The 14,954-nt window shown below is 46.3% G+C and overlaps 1 protein-coding gene across 3 annotated transcripts in view; it reads right to left on the reverse strand.

Moving 5' to 3' along the window:
• Positions 1 to 1,733: 1,733 nt before the first annotated feature.
• The window catches only part of LZTS1 (leucine zipper tumor suppressor 1), a 66,360-nt gene continuing 53,139 nt past the window's right edge, over positions 1,734 to 14,954 (reverse strand). For 2 of the 3 annotated variants that reach the window (XM_007476436.3, XM_001373285.4), the window contains exons 2-4: positions 13,566 to 14,017; positions 8,476 to 9,279; positions 1,734 to 6,376 (exon numbers count right to left, since the gene is read on the reverse strand). In XM_007476436.3, coding sequence (XP_007476498.2) covers positions 5,693 to 6,376; positions 8,476 to 9,279; positions 13,566 to 13,904 — 1,827 coding nt within the window. In that variant the 5' untranslated portion in view covers positions 13,905 to 14,017 and the 3' untranslated portion in view covers positions 1,734 to 5,692. The remainder of the gene's footprint in view (positions 6,377 to 8,475; positions 9,280 to 13,565; positions 14,018 to 14,954) is intronic. The other variant, XM_056813653.1, reaches the window with a different exon arrangement.

Raw genomic sequence — 14,954 nt, forward strand, 5'->3', positions numbered from 1 at the left:
TTGTAGTTCTTGTCATGAGCTGCTCTCAAGGCTTGCAAGATTCCCTTTGCTTATCTAACCCTCCTTTGTTCTCACAGGCTCAGTTCTGGTCCCACTTTTTACAGAAATCATAATGGTTGATATTTATGTAGCAGTGGGGCATTTCCGAAGTTCTAGAAGCAGTATGGGCCAGAGGGAAGTATTGGGGGTTGAAGACTGGCCCTGTCACTTAACACTTCTGTGACCTCGTCTAAGTTACAACTTCTCTGGGCTGCCATTCCTCATCTGTAAACATAAGAATTGATTTGGTGCCTTTTGAAATTCCTTCCTGATTTAAATCAGTGATTTTGTTTGTTCCTCATTACTATTCTCCATAATAGGCATCATCACCATCATCATCATCATCATCATCATCATCATCATCATCATCATCATCATCATCATCCCTATCTTTCAGATGAAGAACCTGAAGTAGCATCAGGCAGGATGATAGTCCAAGGCCAGGGCTCTATTCACAAGGCCAAGCTGCCTATTCATGGGAACCACTCCAGTCTGTGGGGACAACCCCTCCTCCAATACTCACTGCCTAAGCGTGCTTATGGTCCCGTGCCATTTTGTAACTTCTTATTTTAGCTTTCATGGCCATGCTGTATTTCCTAACTAGACTCTGAGCTCCCCAAGGCTCTGGGCCTGAGTCCGAGATCTCTATGCGGCCTCCCCTCTCCCCAGCTGAGCCTGGGCCCTGGTTGCAGGAGCAGGTGCTCAGGAGATGCTTGCTGACAAAAGACGAAGAGTTGGCCAGGCATCTCGGTTAGGCAGGCAGGACAGATGGCTGGCTGCAGTTACCTCCCTCCCTCCCCCAGACACCTCTATTCCCTCCCAGGACAAAGGAGTTTTGGCTCAGGGAGGACCAGAAGCCCCTAACAAAGCCTCTGGCCAAAGGGCAGGCATCTTTCTCAGGCAAATAGCCCAACAAGTTGACCAAGAAGGTGAGAAACTGTATGCTTTGAGAATTGGATTGAGGCTATTTTTATTTATTTTTCTTTGTTTTCTAAACCTTTACTTTCCATCTTAGAATCAGTACTATGTGTATTGGTTTCAAGGTATATAAGTAGTAAGGGCCAGGCAATGGGGGGTAAGTGACTTCCCCAGGGTCACATAGCTAGGAATTATCTTGAGGATAGATATCTACTCAGCTACCTAGCTTTCCCCCCAACCCCCATTCATTCATTCTTTTGGACAGTCCTTGTCCCTCTTGTGAAAACAAAGGGATCAGCCAAGAGCCTCTGTCATGCTTGCCCTCCTGTCTCCACATTTGGCTCCAAATTTCTCCCAAATGAATTTACAGGTCTGCTTTAAAAAAAAAAGCTTAAAAACTGGCTAGCCCTTTGAGTGCTAATGTCAGAGGAGTTATCCCAAGCTCTTTCTAAGCCACTAAGAAAGAAGAGTTTCTCTTCCCGCAGACATAGTTTTTATTTCCCTCACAGACTGAGAATATCATATTTTTTCCATGAGGTAGAGGCTTCTCCAAGAAACAGGGAGGGGAGCATCTGATGCCCCCGTTATATCAGAGAGGGGCACCTGCAGTAGCCATGCCACATTGAAGGGGGCATGGAGGGGAGAACAGGGCCATGACAGCGTTCCCCATTTCTGCCAGCACGTTCTCCACAACCACTGTTTCTAGGGCAGGCAACTCAGGAACAATTTCAGCAAAGTGTAACAGGACTGGAACTGGGAAGGATGAAGACACATCCTTGATGGAGATATGGCATTCTTTATTTATAAATTAAAACATAAAATTACAAGGAACATTTACATGGCCAGAAAAAAAGACATGAAAAATAGAATAAAAGAGAGATGCCAAAAGCCAAAAACAATAAAGGGAAGAAAATCTATTTACATGTTGAAGAAAACACCAGCCCCCAGAAGTTGGAGGTGGGAATGGGTATTGGGGGGTAGGGAATGTCCTCCTGGGGCAGTCCCTCTTGCACACCTGCAGTGACTTGGCAGACATGGGCTAGTGTGGCCAAGGCAGACACGAAGGCTTCAGGGTACCCCACAGGCACTGCCCATACAGCTCTGGGGCATTGGCTCAGATTATAGCCATTGGGCAGGCAGGAGATTCTGCACCCAGGTGCCTCCTCTAGGGACCAGTCCAATTCTTCCTGCCTGTTATCTCACCAGGGCTCCTGGAAAGAACGTTTAAGGAAGGAATGGTCCTCGCTTACTGGACATGTATCCTAGATATTCACTTAAACACTTCCCCTTCTGCAGCTGGGGCTGGCCTGAGGGGCCCTTTAGTTTCCAACTCCTGGATCACAGGGCTCCTGAAACAGCACACCTCGAGTTCCACCTTTCAGTTTAGGGCCAGTTGGAGTCAGGGACCCATAGCTGCAGGTCACAAGGGAGAGGGCAAGACATTCCGGAAAGGCATCCAGTCATTGCAGTGAAGACAGTCCACAGAGGTCAGCTTCCAAAACATATGCACAAAGTACCCTTCTGGGTAAGAGGATGGGCGTTCTGGGCTATGGCTTTGCAGATAAAGCATTCAGTCATCCTCATTCCTCTGGGAGCACAGGGAGTCATTTGGAAAATAAAAACAAGCAAGCAGTGGGTGACAGGAGGAGCAAGAATGTTGCCAGAGGAAAGGGCAGTGAGGTGGACATCTTACACTGTAAAAGGAACCAGAATAGTTAACCTTCTTGCTCCAGACTCAACCTCGACTTCTCAAAGGACAGGAAACTTGCCCACCTTCGTATCTTTTCCCTATTTCTGAGGTGCCCAGGTTGGCATGGTCCAAGGGCATCAAGGACTTTCCATCCAGTGCCAAGAAAAGGGAAACCTAGTCTACCAGACCGGCCTAGCTATGTTATAGAAAGCAGCAGCACCCGTGTCAGGATAAAGGACACAGACCTTAGCACTGGGCCATGCCCTTAGAGAAAGGCATCTTTGCACCCAGGGATATTGGAGCCAAAAGCTTCAAAGGCAATCCACATAGGGTCGTCCTCCAATCAAAGGCTCAAATTCCTGGAGTATGGATGGCTGTTGGGGAGATTAGGAGAACTTTCTTATTTGCTAAGGACATTAACATCCTGTTCTTTGGGTTCAGAAAACCCTTTCCATGGGTGAAGCATCCATTTTTTCTTTGTATTTGTATTCCCAAGGCCTACCCACCATGGTTCTTGGCACATAGCAGGTGCTAAAAAATACTCATTGATTGGATGAAGTTTTGTGGGAAGAATCTGGGGGCTTTTTTCTCCTGGGTAGACTTTAGTTCAAGGTATAATTACTGGCTCTCTCTACCCAATTTTTTTTGTTTTTGTTTATGTTTTTTTTTGCTAAAAGATTGAGTGGGAAGATTTGGAATCATTCAAGGCACAGGCTGGTATGAAAGGGTTTGGGGTTGGGAAAGAGGTCTTTTACTTACTGGCTGGGACCTGGGTACCCCTCAGGGTCCTGCCCTCAGGGCAAAGAAAGGACATTTGGTTTTGGAACTCCAGGTTCAAATTGATCTTCAAACCAGCCATGACTGTAAAGCTCAGCAAGAATTGAGCTCCTGAGCAAATTCTTCAGTCAAGGGGCCATATTATTGTAGGTGGGCTTGGGGGAAGGTGATCCTTTCCTCTCCTAGCAGGTTACTCCCTCGTAGCCCTAATCAGCAATACTGGACAGCAGATTCTCAAAGGAATGTTGGGGACTCCATGGACAGACTAAGGGAAACTAGACTTCTAATCTTCTATTCTGGACCTTGGATTTGAGGGAAGGAGTGCTGAAATGCAAGGAGGAAACTGAATGGCACCAGGGAAGAGGGAGGAGATGTTTCTCTGGAAGAAGTAGGTCAATGCTGAGGAGACAAGGGAGCAGAGAGAGAGCTACCTAACCTTAAAATTTCAAGAACCTCAATTGCTGCTTCCCTTCTGCTTCCCTAAGAAACTTCTCCCTGGGAAGTGCTGGGCAGACAGTTCTGAGATTTGGAGGGAGATGACTGTTACAAGTACAGCATCTGCAGCTAGAGGCAAAAATAGACTGGGGAACAGCCGGCTGCCTGCTAGGTCTGCTGTCTGCTTCAGAGGGGGGGAAAGTCTCCTTTAACAATTTCCAAACCAAGCAATTCAATGTGCTAGAAACTGAAGAATTGGGGGCCAGGGGAGGGGAACAGCTCACAAATTTTTAAAGCTGGAAAGAAACTTCACAATGACCTAGTCTATTCCTTTCATTTTACAGAAGAAGAAATTGAAGTCCATGAGAAGGGAAATAATTTCTCCAAGGTCACGCAGCTAGTTAGCAGCAGAGCTGGGAGTAGATCCCAAGCCTTCTGATTTCCAGTTCTTTTGGATTTTGGCTGATCATGCTGGCCTGGCTTTTTGGTGTCCGTCTTTCTGTAAGGTGGAGGGAGGATGAGGGGAGTGTGTGTGTGAGTTTACTGGATAGAATTGGGGTTGGTAGATGAAAATATCTTCCACCTTCAGCTCTGGCACCACTAGCCCAATGGCACTTTGGGCAGCTTGTTGATAATTGGCACTGAAGATGCTACCCAACAAGTGGGCCAGGTGGGTGTGGAAGAATGAATAAGGCCAGGGGACAAGGAGCCAAGAACAGAAGCCCAGCAGTTACATGTGAAGCGGTGGTGTCTATCATTAATTCTGGACTCTAAAGGAATACTTCCAACTTGGGGTGGAAGAAAGGCAGCAGATTTCTAGCTTAGAAACAGCAGGGAAATCTACTCCCTTGGTCTGCCTGGAAAAAACTGGCAGCTCTTCTGAGGACAGTGGGAAAGTAGTACAAATCCCTGCTTCAGAATACCTGGGGAAGCACAGCCATTTGTCTTTCCTTTCTGAAGTCCAATTCCTTGGTTCCCATGGCTTAGGAGACACTAGTCACTGAAATCAAAGCTTAGCAGCCATCTTTGGAGAGAGCCACCAACCATTTCTGGCCATGGAGCATCCTGGCCCTACTCTAGAGGATATGAGCTAGACTTGGCAGGAGTCTGCCCCTGGCTTTAGTTTTGTGGTAGAGTAGTCATTTTCTATCATTTCCCTGTGATCAATTTGCCTTCCTCTTTCATTTATCTTAGGGTAACCCTAAACTCAGAGACTTTTCCCCTAACTTTATACCTGGCATCCTTGGAGTCATTCTTCCTATCGAGTCTGCTTTTGAGGGGCAGGGAAGGATCTTGCTGGACTTTGAAGAATTCTGGAAGCTTCTTATTCTTGATAAATGAGAAACAATTCAGGATATCGTTAAGGACTTCTCCCTACCAAGAGTCTAGTTCCAAGGCTCCTGGTCAGAAATGGCTTTTCTCCATCCCAAGGCAAAATAGTGTCTTCATGAGAAAAACAAAATCTTCTTAGGCAAGAAGAAAATTCTGGGTGTCCACAAAGATAGAGATGAGATTGGGATGGCTATAGTACCCCTGGGAGGGCAGTCAAGGCTATGATGACCAACTCAACTCATGCTACTCCCATGATGCAGACACCATGATGAGGGTTTAGCCACAGAATCAAGTCTCACCACATATCTCTTCTCTTTTGGAGGAGCCATCAAGTTATATTGTACCTCTGGGGGCAGGGTGTGGGGGGTCAGGGAGAGGGGGATAACCTGGGCAACAGAGAAGAAGGGGCTGCTCTGAGAATAGCTCAGCTGAGCAAAGGGCAAGGGATATGTCCTCTTGGATGGGTCCAGCATTTCTGCCCAGGGTGGGGGGACGGGATCCTCAGATCTCGGTGGCAATGATATCTTCATAGGGGACATCAGCCCCCTGGATGTCAATCTCCAAGGGCTCCACCATCCCTTCCCCCCTGGACAACTGCTGCAAGGCCTTCTCCAGCCTCTGATTGCGTTGGTACATGGCCAGGTAGCTCTGCTGCAGCTGCTTCTGGTAATGGATCACTTTCTCCTTCTCCTCCCTCCAGACCAACCGCTCATGCTGGAAGCCGGACGACATCTGGTCGTGGCCCTGCCGCTCCTCCTTCAACTCGGCTCGAAGCCGCTCCAGCTCCCTCTGCAAGGCAGGGATGTCCTCTGAGGCTAGAGCGGCCCCCGGGGAGACACCATCCCACTCGGCATCGCCCCGGCGGCCACGCTCCTGGCGGAGGAGGCTGGCCTCGGTCCGCAGCTCCAGGAGCTCCTCCTCTAACAGGTTCACTTTCTCCCGGAGCAGCTCGGACTCGTTCTTCTTCCGCTGCAGCTCGTTCTCGCACACCTCCAGCTCGAGGCTCTTGGTCCGTAAGGCGCTCTCCAGGTCTTGGGTCTTCAGCTCCATCCCTTCCAGCTTGCCCCGAGTGTCCTTCAGCTGTGCCTTCAAGCTGAGGATCTCGCTGGCCTTGGCGTTGACCTCTGTCTGGGACTCCTTCAGCTGCTGCTTCAGGAGGGAGATCTCACCCGACTTCTGGCAAACCTGCCCAGAGAGAGGGGGGAACCAGAGGAATTCATGAGAAGGCTACCAGAGTGGGGGAAGCAGGCCAGGAAAGAAAGAGAAGCCCCCAACTTCCGAAAAGAGCCAGAAGGAAGGACAAAACAAACAATTATGAAGCTCTCATTATGTGCCAGGCACTGAGGGCGAGTATGACCTCATATTTGGCCTCAGACACTCCCTAGCTGGGTGATCCTGGGCAAGTCCCATAATCTCCACTGCCTATCCCTTCCTGCTTTTCTGCCTTAGAATTAATGCATAATATTGATTCTAAGATGTAAGGTAAGGGTTTAAAAAGAAAACAAAAACAAATATCATCTCATTTGACCCTCAGAACAATTCTGGGAGGTATGGACTATTAGTATCCCCATTTTACAGTGAAGGAAACTGAGTCAGGCATAGGTTAAGTGACTCACCCAGAGCCATACAATTAGTAATTGCCTGAGGCTGGATCTGAACTCAATTCTATCCTGACTCCTTGCCCCATCTAGCTCTCTGGGCAGTTGCAGTACTGGGCTGGGACAAAATGGGGAATTCACTCGACATTCGAATTCAAGCATGGATGTATCCCTGTGTCTACACACTTCCAACTGTTAAGTGAAAAATTTGGACCAGCTGATTTCCAAGGGCATTTATGTAGCATAGGGAATCTATATGGCATAAGTGAGGGAATGGTGGCCTTGGAGTCAGGAAGACCTACTACAATCAAATTCAAATTCAAATTCATTACTTAAAAACTTGCCCAGTGGCAAGTCACATAACCTCTTGAGTCATGGAACATCAGTTTATTCATCTGTAAAATGGACGTAACATCTCCAGTATCCACCTCGTAGGGTTACTGTGAGGATCAAATGAGATGAAAGAACGTACAACGCCTTATGGAATTTGAAGTTCTATGGAGATTTCAGAGAGCATCAATAAGATTATCGGCTCTATCGACATGTATTGCAAGGACAAATAGCAGAATTTGGCACCAGGTTACTCGAGTTTGAATCTCACTTCTGACACTCATTAGCTATTAAACCAGACTTGGAAAGCTGAACTTGGTCTCAGAGTTTCCTGGAAGCTCAGCCATTCTTCTTTATGTTCCATAACCTAATAATAATAATTTATAGAATGTTTTGAGGCAGAAGTAGCCAGTTGTTAAATTTTCAGTGTGAGCACTTAGAAACAGGCAACCTCCGTCCCCCCACCCTATCCCTCTATCTCTCCCTCTCTTTCTTTCTCTCTGTCTCTGTTCCTGTTCTTCTTTCTGTCTCTCTCCCTATCTCTCTTTCTTTCTCTCTGTCTCTTTCCCCTCATTTCTTTCTGACTCATTTTCCTCATATGTAAAATGAAGGGGTCGGACTTGGCCTCAAAGGTCCCGTGGAGCTACAAGTCTATTGTAAGGTCTATGATTAGATAACTTGGACATGGTTAGAGAGCAGTAGGGGAAGGGAACAAGCATTTTACAAATGTCTACTGTGTGCCAAGCACTGCGATAAGGGCTTTAAATAGTATTGGGGCATCTAGGCGGTATAATGGATAGATAGAGAGCCAAGCCTGGAGTCAGAAAGATCTGAATTCAAATTTACTATGTGACCCTGAGTAAGTCACTTAACCTCTGCTTGCCTCAGGTTCCCTGGATTGTAATCTAGGGATATTAATAATAACGTTTAACTCCCGGTTGTTATGAGGACCAAATGAGAAAATAATTAATTGTAAAGCATTTAGCACAATGCCTGGCACACAGTTATGGGCTATATAAATGCCAGCTATTATTATTATTATTATTATTAATTATTATTAAAATGGGTATAATAATAGCACCTACCTCGTAGGGTTGTTCTGAGGACCAAATGAGGTAATAATTGCACAGTGCTTGGCATAATCATTAGCCTGGTATATAGTAAGTGCTATATAAATGCTAACTATTATTATTAATCTCATTTGCTGTTCATGGAAGCTTTATGGAGGAAGGAGTGCCCGAGCTGGATTCAGTGGCCCCTCTACGTGCTTCTGGTTCTAAATAGGTGATTCCACGATTTCCAGGCAAGGCTGCCCCCTCCCCACTTCCGCAAGCACGCCAGCGGCCCCAGCCTCACCTCCCACTGGGTCTCCTCCAGGGCAGGAGCGAAGCTGGTCTTCTCCTTCTCGTAGGACCTCAGCTTGGTCTCCAGCAAGTCTTGCTCCTTCATGAGATTTTCCAGCTCCCCCCGGAGCTGCTTCTTCTCCTGCTGGAGCTGGAACACTTGGAGCTGCAGAGCCTGCTGGGTCCGCTGGCCCTTCTGGGAGGCCTGCCTCAGTTTGTTGCTGCATTTCTGCTTGAGTCCGTCCAGCTCCTCCTGGCAGCGCCGCTGCTTCTCCTCGTAGGCCTGGCTGGAGGCCAGCTCCTTCTCCTCGAAGCTGCTCTGCAGCTTCTGCAGCTCGCCCTCTCTCTCCAGCAGCTTCTGCTCCAGCTCCTGGATGGTGTACTCGTCGGTAGAGAGGGGCGAGCGGATGCAGGCGGCCTTGTCCGCTTTGCTCGGGTTGCCGATCTTGTTGCCCCCGTCGGAAAAGGACAGGGCCTTCAGGCTCATCATGTTGCTGTCCTGGAGCACGGCGCCCTGGGTGATGTTGTGGGCAGAGCCCCCAAAGCGGCTGATGGGCCCCACGGGGGTCACCAGGGGGTCCAGCTGGTAGCTGCTGCTGGTGCTGTGAGTGGGGAGGCTGGACATGGAGTTCCGGCCCGAATCCGACAGCGCGCCGGAGCACAGGGCCGGTTTCAGCTCCTGCTCCTTGGCTTTATCCAGAGGAGCCGGGTGCAGCTGGTGACTGGCACTGTCTGGGGGAGAGGAGTGGAGAAGAGCCCCTGACCGGGGCAACACAGGCTTGAAGGCTGTCGGTCTGGCCATGTTCTTTTCTGAGCCCTGGGAGAGAGAAAGAACCAGATTCTTGAACAGTTTCTCCCCTCCTCCCTCCAATTAGTAACAAGAATGCTGATGGGATCGGGGACTTGGTGATAACAACGAGCATCAATGTGGCAGGGGGGAGATGTCAGTCCTGCCTCCGGTCCATATTAGCGTGTGACCTTGGGGGACACTTATCTCTCCAGGCAACCCTTGAAGACTTTAATTTACAAATGTGTTTTGAGAAAGGCTGAGGCAAACTGATTTCTCCACTTGGATAAAATCTCAGGTCCAGACAGTATTGTTGCTTCTGGCGGCTGACATTTATGAAGCACTTAAGTCTACAAAATGCAATTATTCTCATTTGAGCTTAGTAGGGTTTCCGGGACCCTATATTTGCCCTGTGACCTATTCAAGGGAACACTTAGAAGGAACATATGTCCCTGGGTCCTCTGTCTTCACTTACTGTCACTAGGAATTATCCACACACACACATGCATACACGCACACACAATACATATATGTATGTGTGTATCTGTGTGCATTTCTGTATATGTATATGCATATATCTAAGTCCTTTTATATTAAAACAGTGTAAAATTGAGAAGATTATAAGAAAGATGTTTTCCTGAAAAAAGAAGGGCTCCTTTGCTTAGCTTAGGACATAAGTACTGGTAACATGGGCTAGAAAAGGTATATTCACTCACTACATTAACTATATGTCCATGAATTCAACTTTGGGAATGGACCAAGTGCTGAAACATCCAGAAAGAAAGAAAAAAACCTGATAAGATGTCAAATGGTGTCTGAAATGAGGGTAAGAAATCATTTGGAAAACAGGAAATTGATGAAGGATGGAAGAGATCGTCCAGGAAGAAAGATGGGCAAATGTTCTAACTGTAAAATGAGAAAGATTGGGGAGAGAATGGAGAAAGTAGGTTTTTAAAGTTATAGATCAGTGGGCTTACCTTAAATTCTACTAATTTTTGAACACTTAGAAAGGGGATGTCTTTGTTCGATTATTTTCAGTCATCCCTGACTCTTTGTGATCCCATTTGAAGTGGTTTGCTGTTTCCTTCTCCATCTGATTTTACAGATGAGGAAAATGAGGTGAACAGAGTCAAGTGACTTGCCCAGAGTCACATAGCTATTGAGTGTTTGATGCCAGATTTGAACTCAGGAAGATCAGTCTCCCTGACTCCAGGCCTGGCACCCTATCCATTGTGCTGCCTAGTTGGACAAGTGTCTTCAAATATATGAAGGCTAGGCATATAGAAAGTAGACATTTTCTCCAGGCTCATGGCAAAGAAGAGCTTGAGTCCAAGAAGAAGAAATTAAAAGGGCAGATTTTTGGAAGAACAGCATCTTAATGCTTCAGGCTATCCAAATGTACAATTGGCTTCCTCAAGAGGTAATTTCCCTTCCATGGAGGACTTCAAGCAAAAACTGGATGACTGTTTGTTGGAAATATCGTCAAGGGGATTCAAACTTCGTATGAGTTAGAATCTGAGCTCCCTTTCAGTTCTAATCTTCTCTGATTCTCTGGTTCCAAGGTCTAAACTGGAAAGTCACCAAAAATGATCAAGATCTTGAAGTCATTAGTTATTTAAGACCACATGAACTGGCCTAGATACCAGCTTGTTAAAACTGTTTATCCTTAGGGAAAGCTTTGTGTTCTAATGATAGAGTAAGTTTTAGGGAACTGATTCACACATAGTAATGGATTAATTGGAAAAGCAGAGCCTCAGAGATGTTCTGGCAACTTGCAAGGTCACTCCAGTATGATCTAGTCTTCCTTATAAAGGGTTAAGGTAAAGAGTTTTTCTTTATCTTTATTTTTGAAGGATGTTTTTGTGTACCATTTGGGTGGTATCTTGACTTCTGCATGACTAGGATTTAAGTGAGGTGGAGTTGCACAAAGATGTCAGCCTCAGTCTTTCTTCCAAATTCATCAAAGACCAATGGCAAGACAAAAGACTACTAGTGATGGCCAGGGATGCAGTGGGTGGTTTTGGAACCTTCCATTTCTGACCGAACTCTACGGGCCCCATAGCCCCTGTTTCAGTTGCCTTTATAGCCATTGGAACAAATTGTCCTCATCTGCACATTCCATGCTTGAGGTAGACATCCCCCTAACTCACCAACGGATTTGAAATCTGTTAGTTAGCCTCAACGTGGTTTATCCTATCTGATGGGATGTAGCTGCTATGTGTGCTTCAGCTTCTTGGAGATACAGGTGAAAGTTGGGTGAAAGGTGGAAGAGCCACCCTGAAAAGGCCTCACACAGTCAAGGGTCAGAAGGGAAAGAAAGGTGACCCTTTGAACTGTGCCAGATAAGTTGTGGCATAGGACTATAGCTCATAGATTTAGAGCTAGAAGGGACTTAAAAGGTACCCAGCATAGCCTCTTCATTTAACAAAGACATTAAATAACTTAACTTACTTAAGATACTATGGGTAGAAAATGGCAGAAAGTGTAGGAATTCTGTACCCTCTAATAATTTCTCTTAATTGTCTAAAAAAGTCTTTTGAAAATTTCCAGTGTGGTCTCAGAGTTAAATTAGAAAAAGAAAGAAAGAATTTATTCTTCTTTGCCATACCTAAGTCAAGAGACTTAAGAAATCTGAATATCTGCAAAGGCCTAAGAGGTCTCAGTAGATGTCCAGAACTGGTAGCCACACAGCACAGTGATAAGAGTTCCAGATCTGGAAACAGGAAGACTCATCTTCCTAAACTCAAATCTGTCCTCACTTGCTAGCTGTATGATCCTGGGCAAGTCACTTAATCCTGTTTGCCTCAGTTTCCTCATTTGTAAAATGAGCTAGAGAGTATCTTTGTTAAGAAAATCCCTAATAAGGTCATGAAGAGTCATGAACAATTGATATGGCTGAACAATAACAACAAAAAGTCCACAGGCTTATAAAATTAGTCACTTGAGTAAGAATGGAGTATTGGCTTCTTAGAGAATGAAGATACCTCTTAGGATCCTAGAGCAAGAAAGATAATGAGATCATAGACAGAAAGCTAGAAGGGACCTAGGAGACTAGCTAGCCCACCTCTCTCATTTTATAAATGAGGAAACTGAGGCTCATGGAGTTAAGTGGTCCCTCCAAGATTACATAGGTAATATGAATCAGAGGTGGTATTTAAACCCAGGGCTTCTTACTCGAAGGAAATTTCTATTTCTTTGGTACCATAATAAATCCTGGATTAAGATTTTGCAAATGCTATCCCCTTCCATATTGGAATCATTTCTCTATAGACATCTTTATGATAAATGGGTCTGCTTTTAGGAAGGATCCTAGGATCCAACACTATCTCAAGAGGGACAATACTATGTGTGCATAAGGACTTGGTGATATCCACCCAGTGAGAAGTCCACCTATCACTTGCCTTCCAGTTTTAGATCAGGGAATCTGAAGATCTAAAATCCTAACTTTGTCTACCTGTGTGCCCTTGGGCAACTTTATCTTTCTGGGTTCCAATTTCGTCATTTGCAAAATGAATGGGTAGGAGTAAATTTTAATTTAAATACATAAATTCCTTTCAATTCTAAATCTTATATTCCTATGGCCTCTATCACCAAAATCTTGAAAGAGGCATTTTCCCTTCAGAGAACTTTTTAAGGCTGCCATGGAGGGAAGTGAACTTTTACTCTGAAATGCTTGTGGACTTGTTCTCCATCTCTTACTCAGGATCACATATGAAATTGTTCATTGATAGGGCTGGGACTGGTTTTCTCAGAAATTGTTCTTTATTTGCTAGTTGCTGAAAATTCTCACCTATAACCGTGGAAACCCAGGATCAAACTTGAAGATCCTTTTAAGAGTATTCTTTTTCCCCTTAGGGATGAGGTATCCCTAGCTTCCAGATAGGATATACCTCTACCATGACATTTTATACTATATCATACCCTGTATGCTTGTTACAGACAGAGTCTTGGAGTGAGTAGTCTGTGAGCTTGACTCTTGTCACATTTCTGATGTTCCAAACTACAGATGATGTATGCAGGCTGGAAGCAATGGAAATCTGTGTTCTTAACTAATAAGAATCATGGACTTGGGGAAAACCATATCATTTTTGGATGCTGGATATCAGGAATAAGTGACATAATAGTCTCTGGTTGGGATAATTGATCAAAGGCTTTAATTTAGGAAATTTAAATGAAAAAACTGATCACATTGTGATTTGTGTAATGGGGCATGAGACCAACTAGTACCCCTATCATCAGGGACCTAAAAGCTCTAAAAAGCAAGTCGTTCCAATCACCCATCCTCTTCCCTCCAACCCTGGGAGACCCCTACTGACCAGTTCCAGCTGATTGGAGAAAGGCATGAGCTTCGGAGGGGTGCCAAAGTCCATCCCAGCTTGGCCTCCCATCTCCCCACTGGACAATGAGGTGTAGTCTGTTCGGTGGGAGCCTCGGGCCTTCTGACTGACCTTGATGTAGAAGAAATCTTCACTCTTGCCCATTTTAGAACTGGATTTACCATGACCGGAATCCTGCGAGAAGCCAAATCTCAGCAACCCATCTGAATACCTGTTAAGTTTCTTTAGATGGGATGACTTACGAAGCTTGTACTGGGAGGCCCGGCAGTGCTTGCCCTGGAAGCTGTGGCCTGAGATGAGGCTGCTGACACTGCCCATGGTCACTTGGGGCCAAAGGCCAGGAGGGCAGGAAGGGAGCCTGGTGTTGATTTGGCTGCAGGGGGACGTCCTGGCTCTGTGGCAAGGCTTCGGTCATAGCAAAAGCCTCAAACCTGCAGGGGAAGGCAAGGAGAGACACCAGATAGGAAGTTAAATCAGTGCAGTCTTAGGTGATATTTGATCCTCCATGAAGGTCAGGTCTCTTTCCATTATACTACACAGCCTTTTAATGAATGCCTTGCTGGCTTTTCAGTTGCCAATGGAAAGCATTACATAAATGTGAGCTATTTTAACAAGCATTTATTTCAAGTTTATGGTTTCCCTGGAGGCAGAACAGTGACCTAAATGTAATTCCATGTACATTTGGTGGGATTCCCTTCCCCCTCCACACAGCACCGGGCCTTCCCCGCCTCCTCTCTGCCCAACCCCAGCCTGGCTCGGTTTCTTTTTCGCGCTCACAGCCCCAGTTCCAGACCCAACGTCTTCATCCTGGTACTCCCCGTGGTCTTATGCTCTATTCCATTTGGCCTCCGCCAGGAGCTAGGAGCCGAAGTGATCTCTGATGGCTGAATGTGCTCCCACACCCCAAAAAGGAGCTTCAGGGCCTTGGCCCAAAGATGACTAAGAGCGAGTTCGAAGCTCTGTGGCAAGACGGTGGGCAGGAATACTTGGCAGACTAGTCTGTCAGGGTCACCTCACGGAAGCAGCTGCCTCCTCACTTGCTCCTTTGTTCACTAAGGGTCTCCGATGGGTAAGGCATGGGCAGAAGGCAAAGGAGGGGTCACCAGGGTCCTAACTAACACCTCCTGGGCCTAGGAGGGCAGAATAGCCTCGGGGCCCCGGTCAGCCCGTGGCAGCCTACAATGGGGAGCCCGAGGAGATGGGACCTGGAAGAATATCCATGTCAAACGGAAGAGGATCAGTTTGAAAAGTGACCGGATGAGCCAGTGCAAAATTGCATTCTACTGTTGGATGCACACTGCCTTTTCACTGCGCTTATTCGTTCTGGAAGTTCAGACAAGACTGGTCCCCCTCCCCCAACCTCCTCCA

The sequence above is a fragment of the Monodelphis domestica genome, chromosome 1 (genome assembly GCF_027887165.1).
Source record: "Monodelphis domestica isolate mMonDom1 chromosome 1, mMonDom1.pri, whole genome shotgun sequence".
Classification (NCBI taxonomy): domain Eukaryota; kingdom Metazoa; phylum Chordata; class Mammalia; order Didelphimorphia; family Didelphidae; genus Monodelphis; species Monodelphis domestica.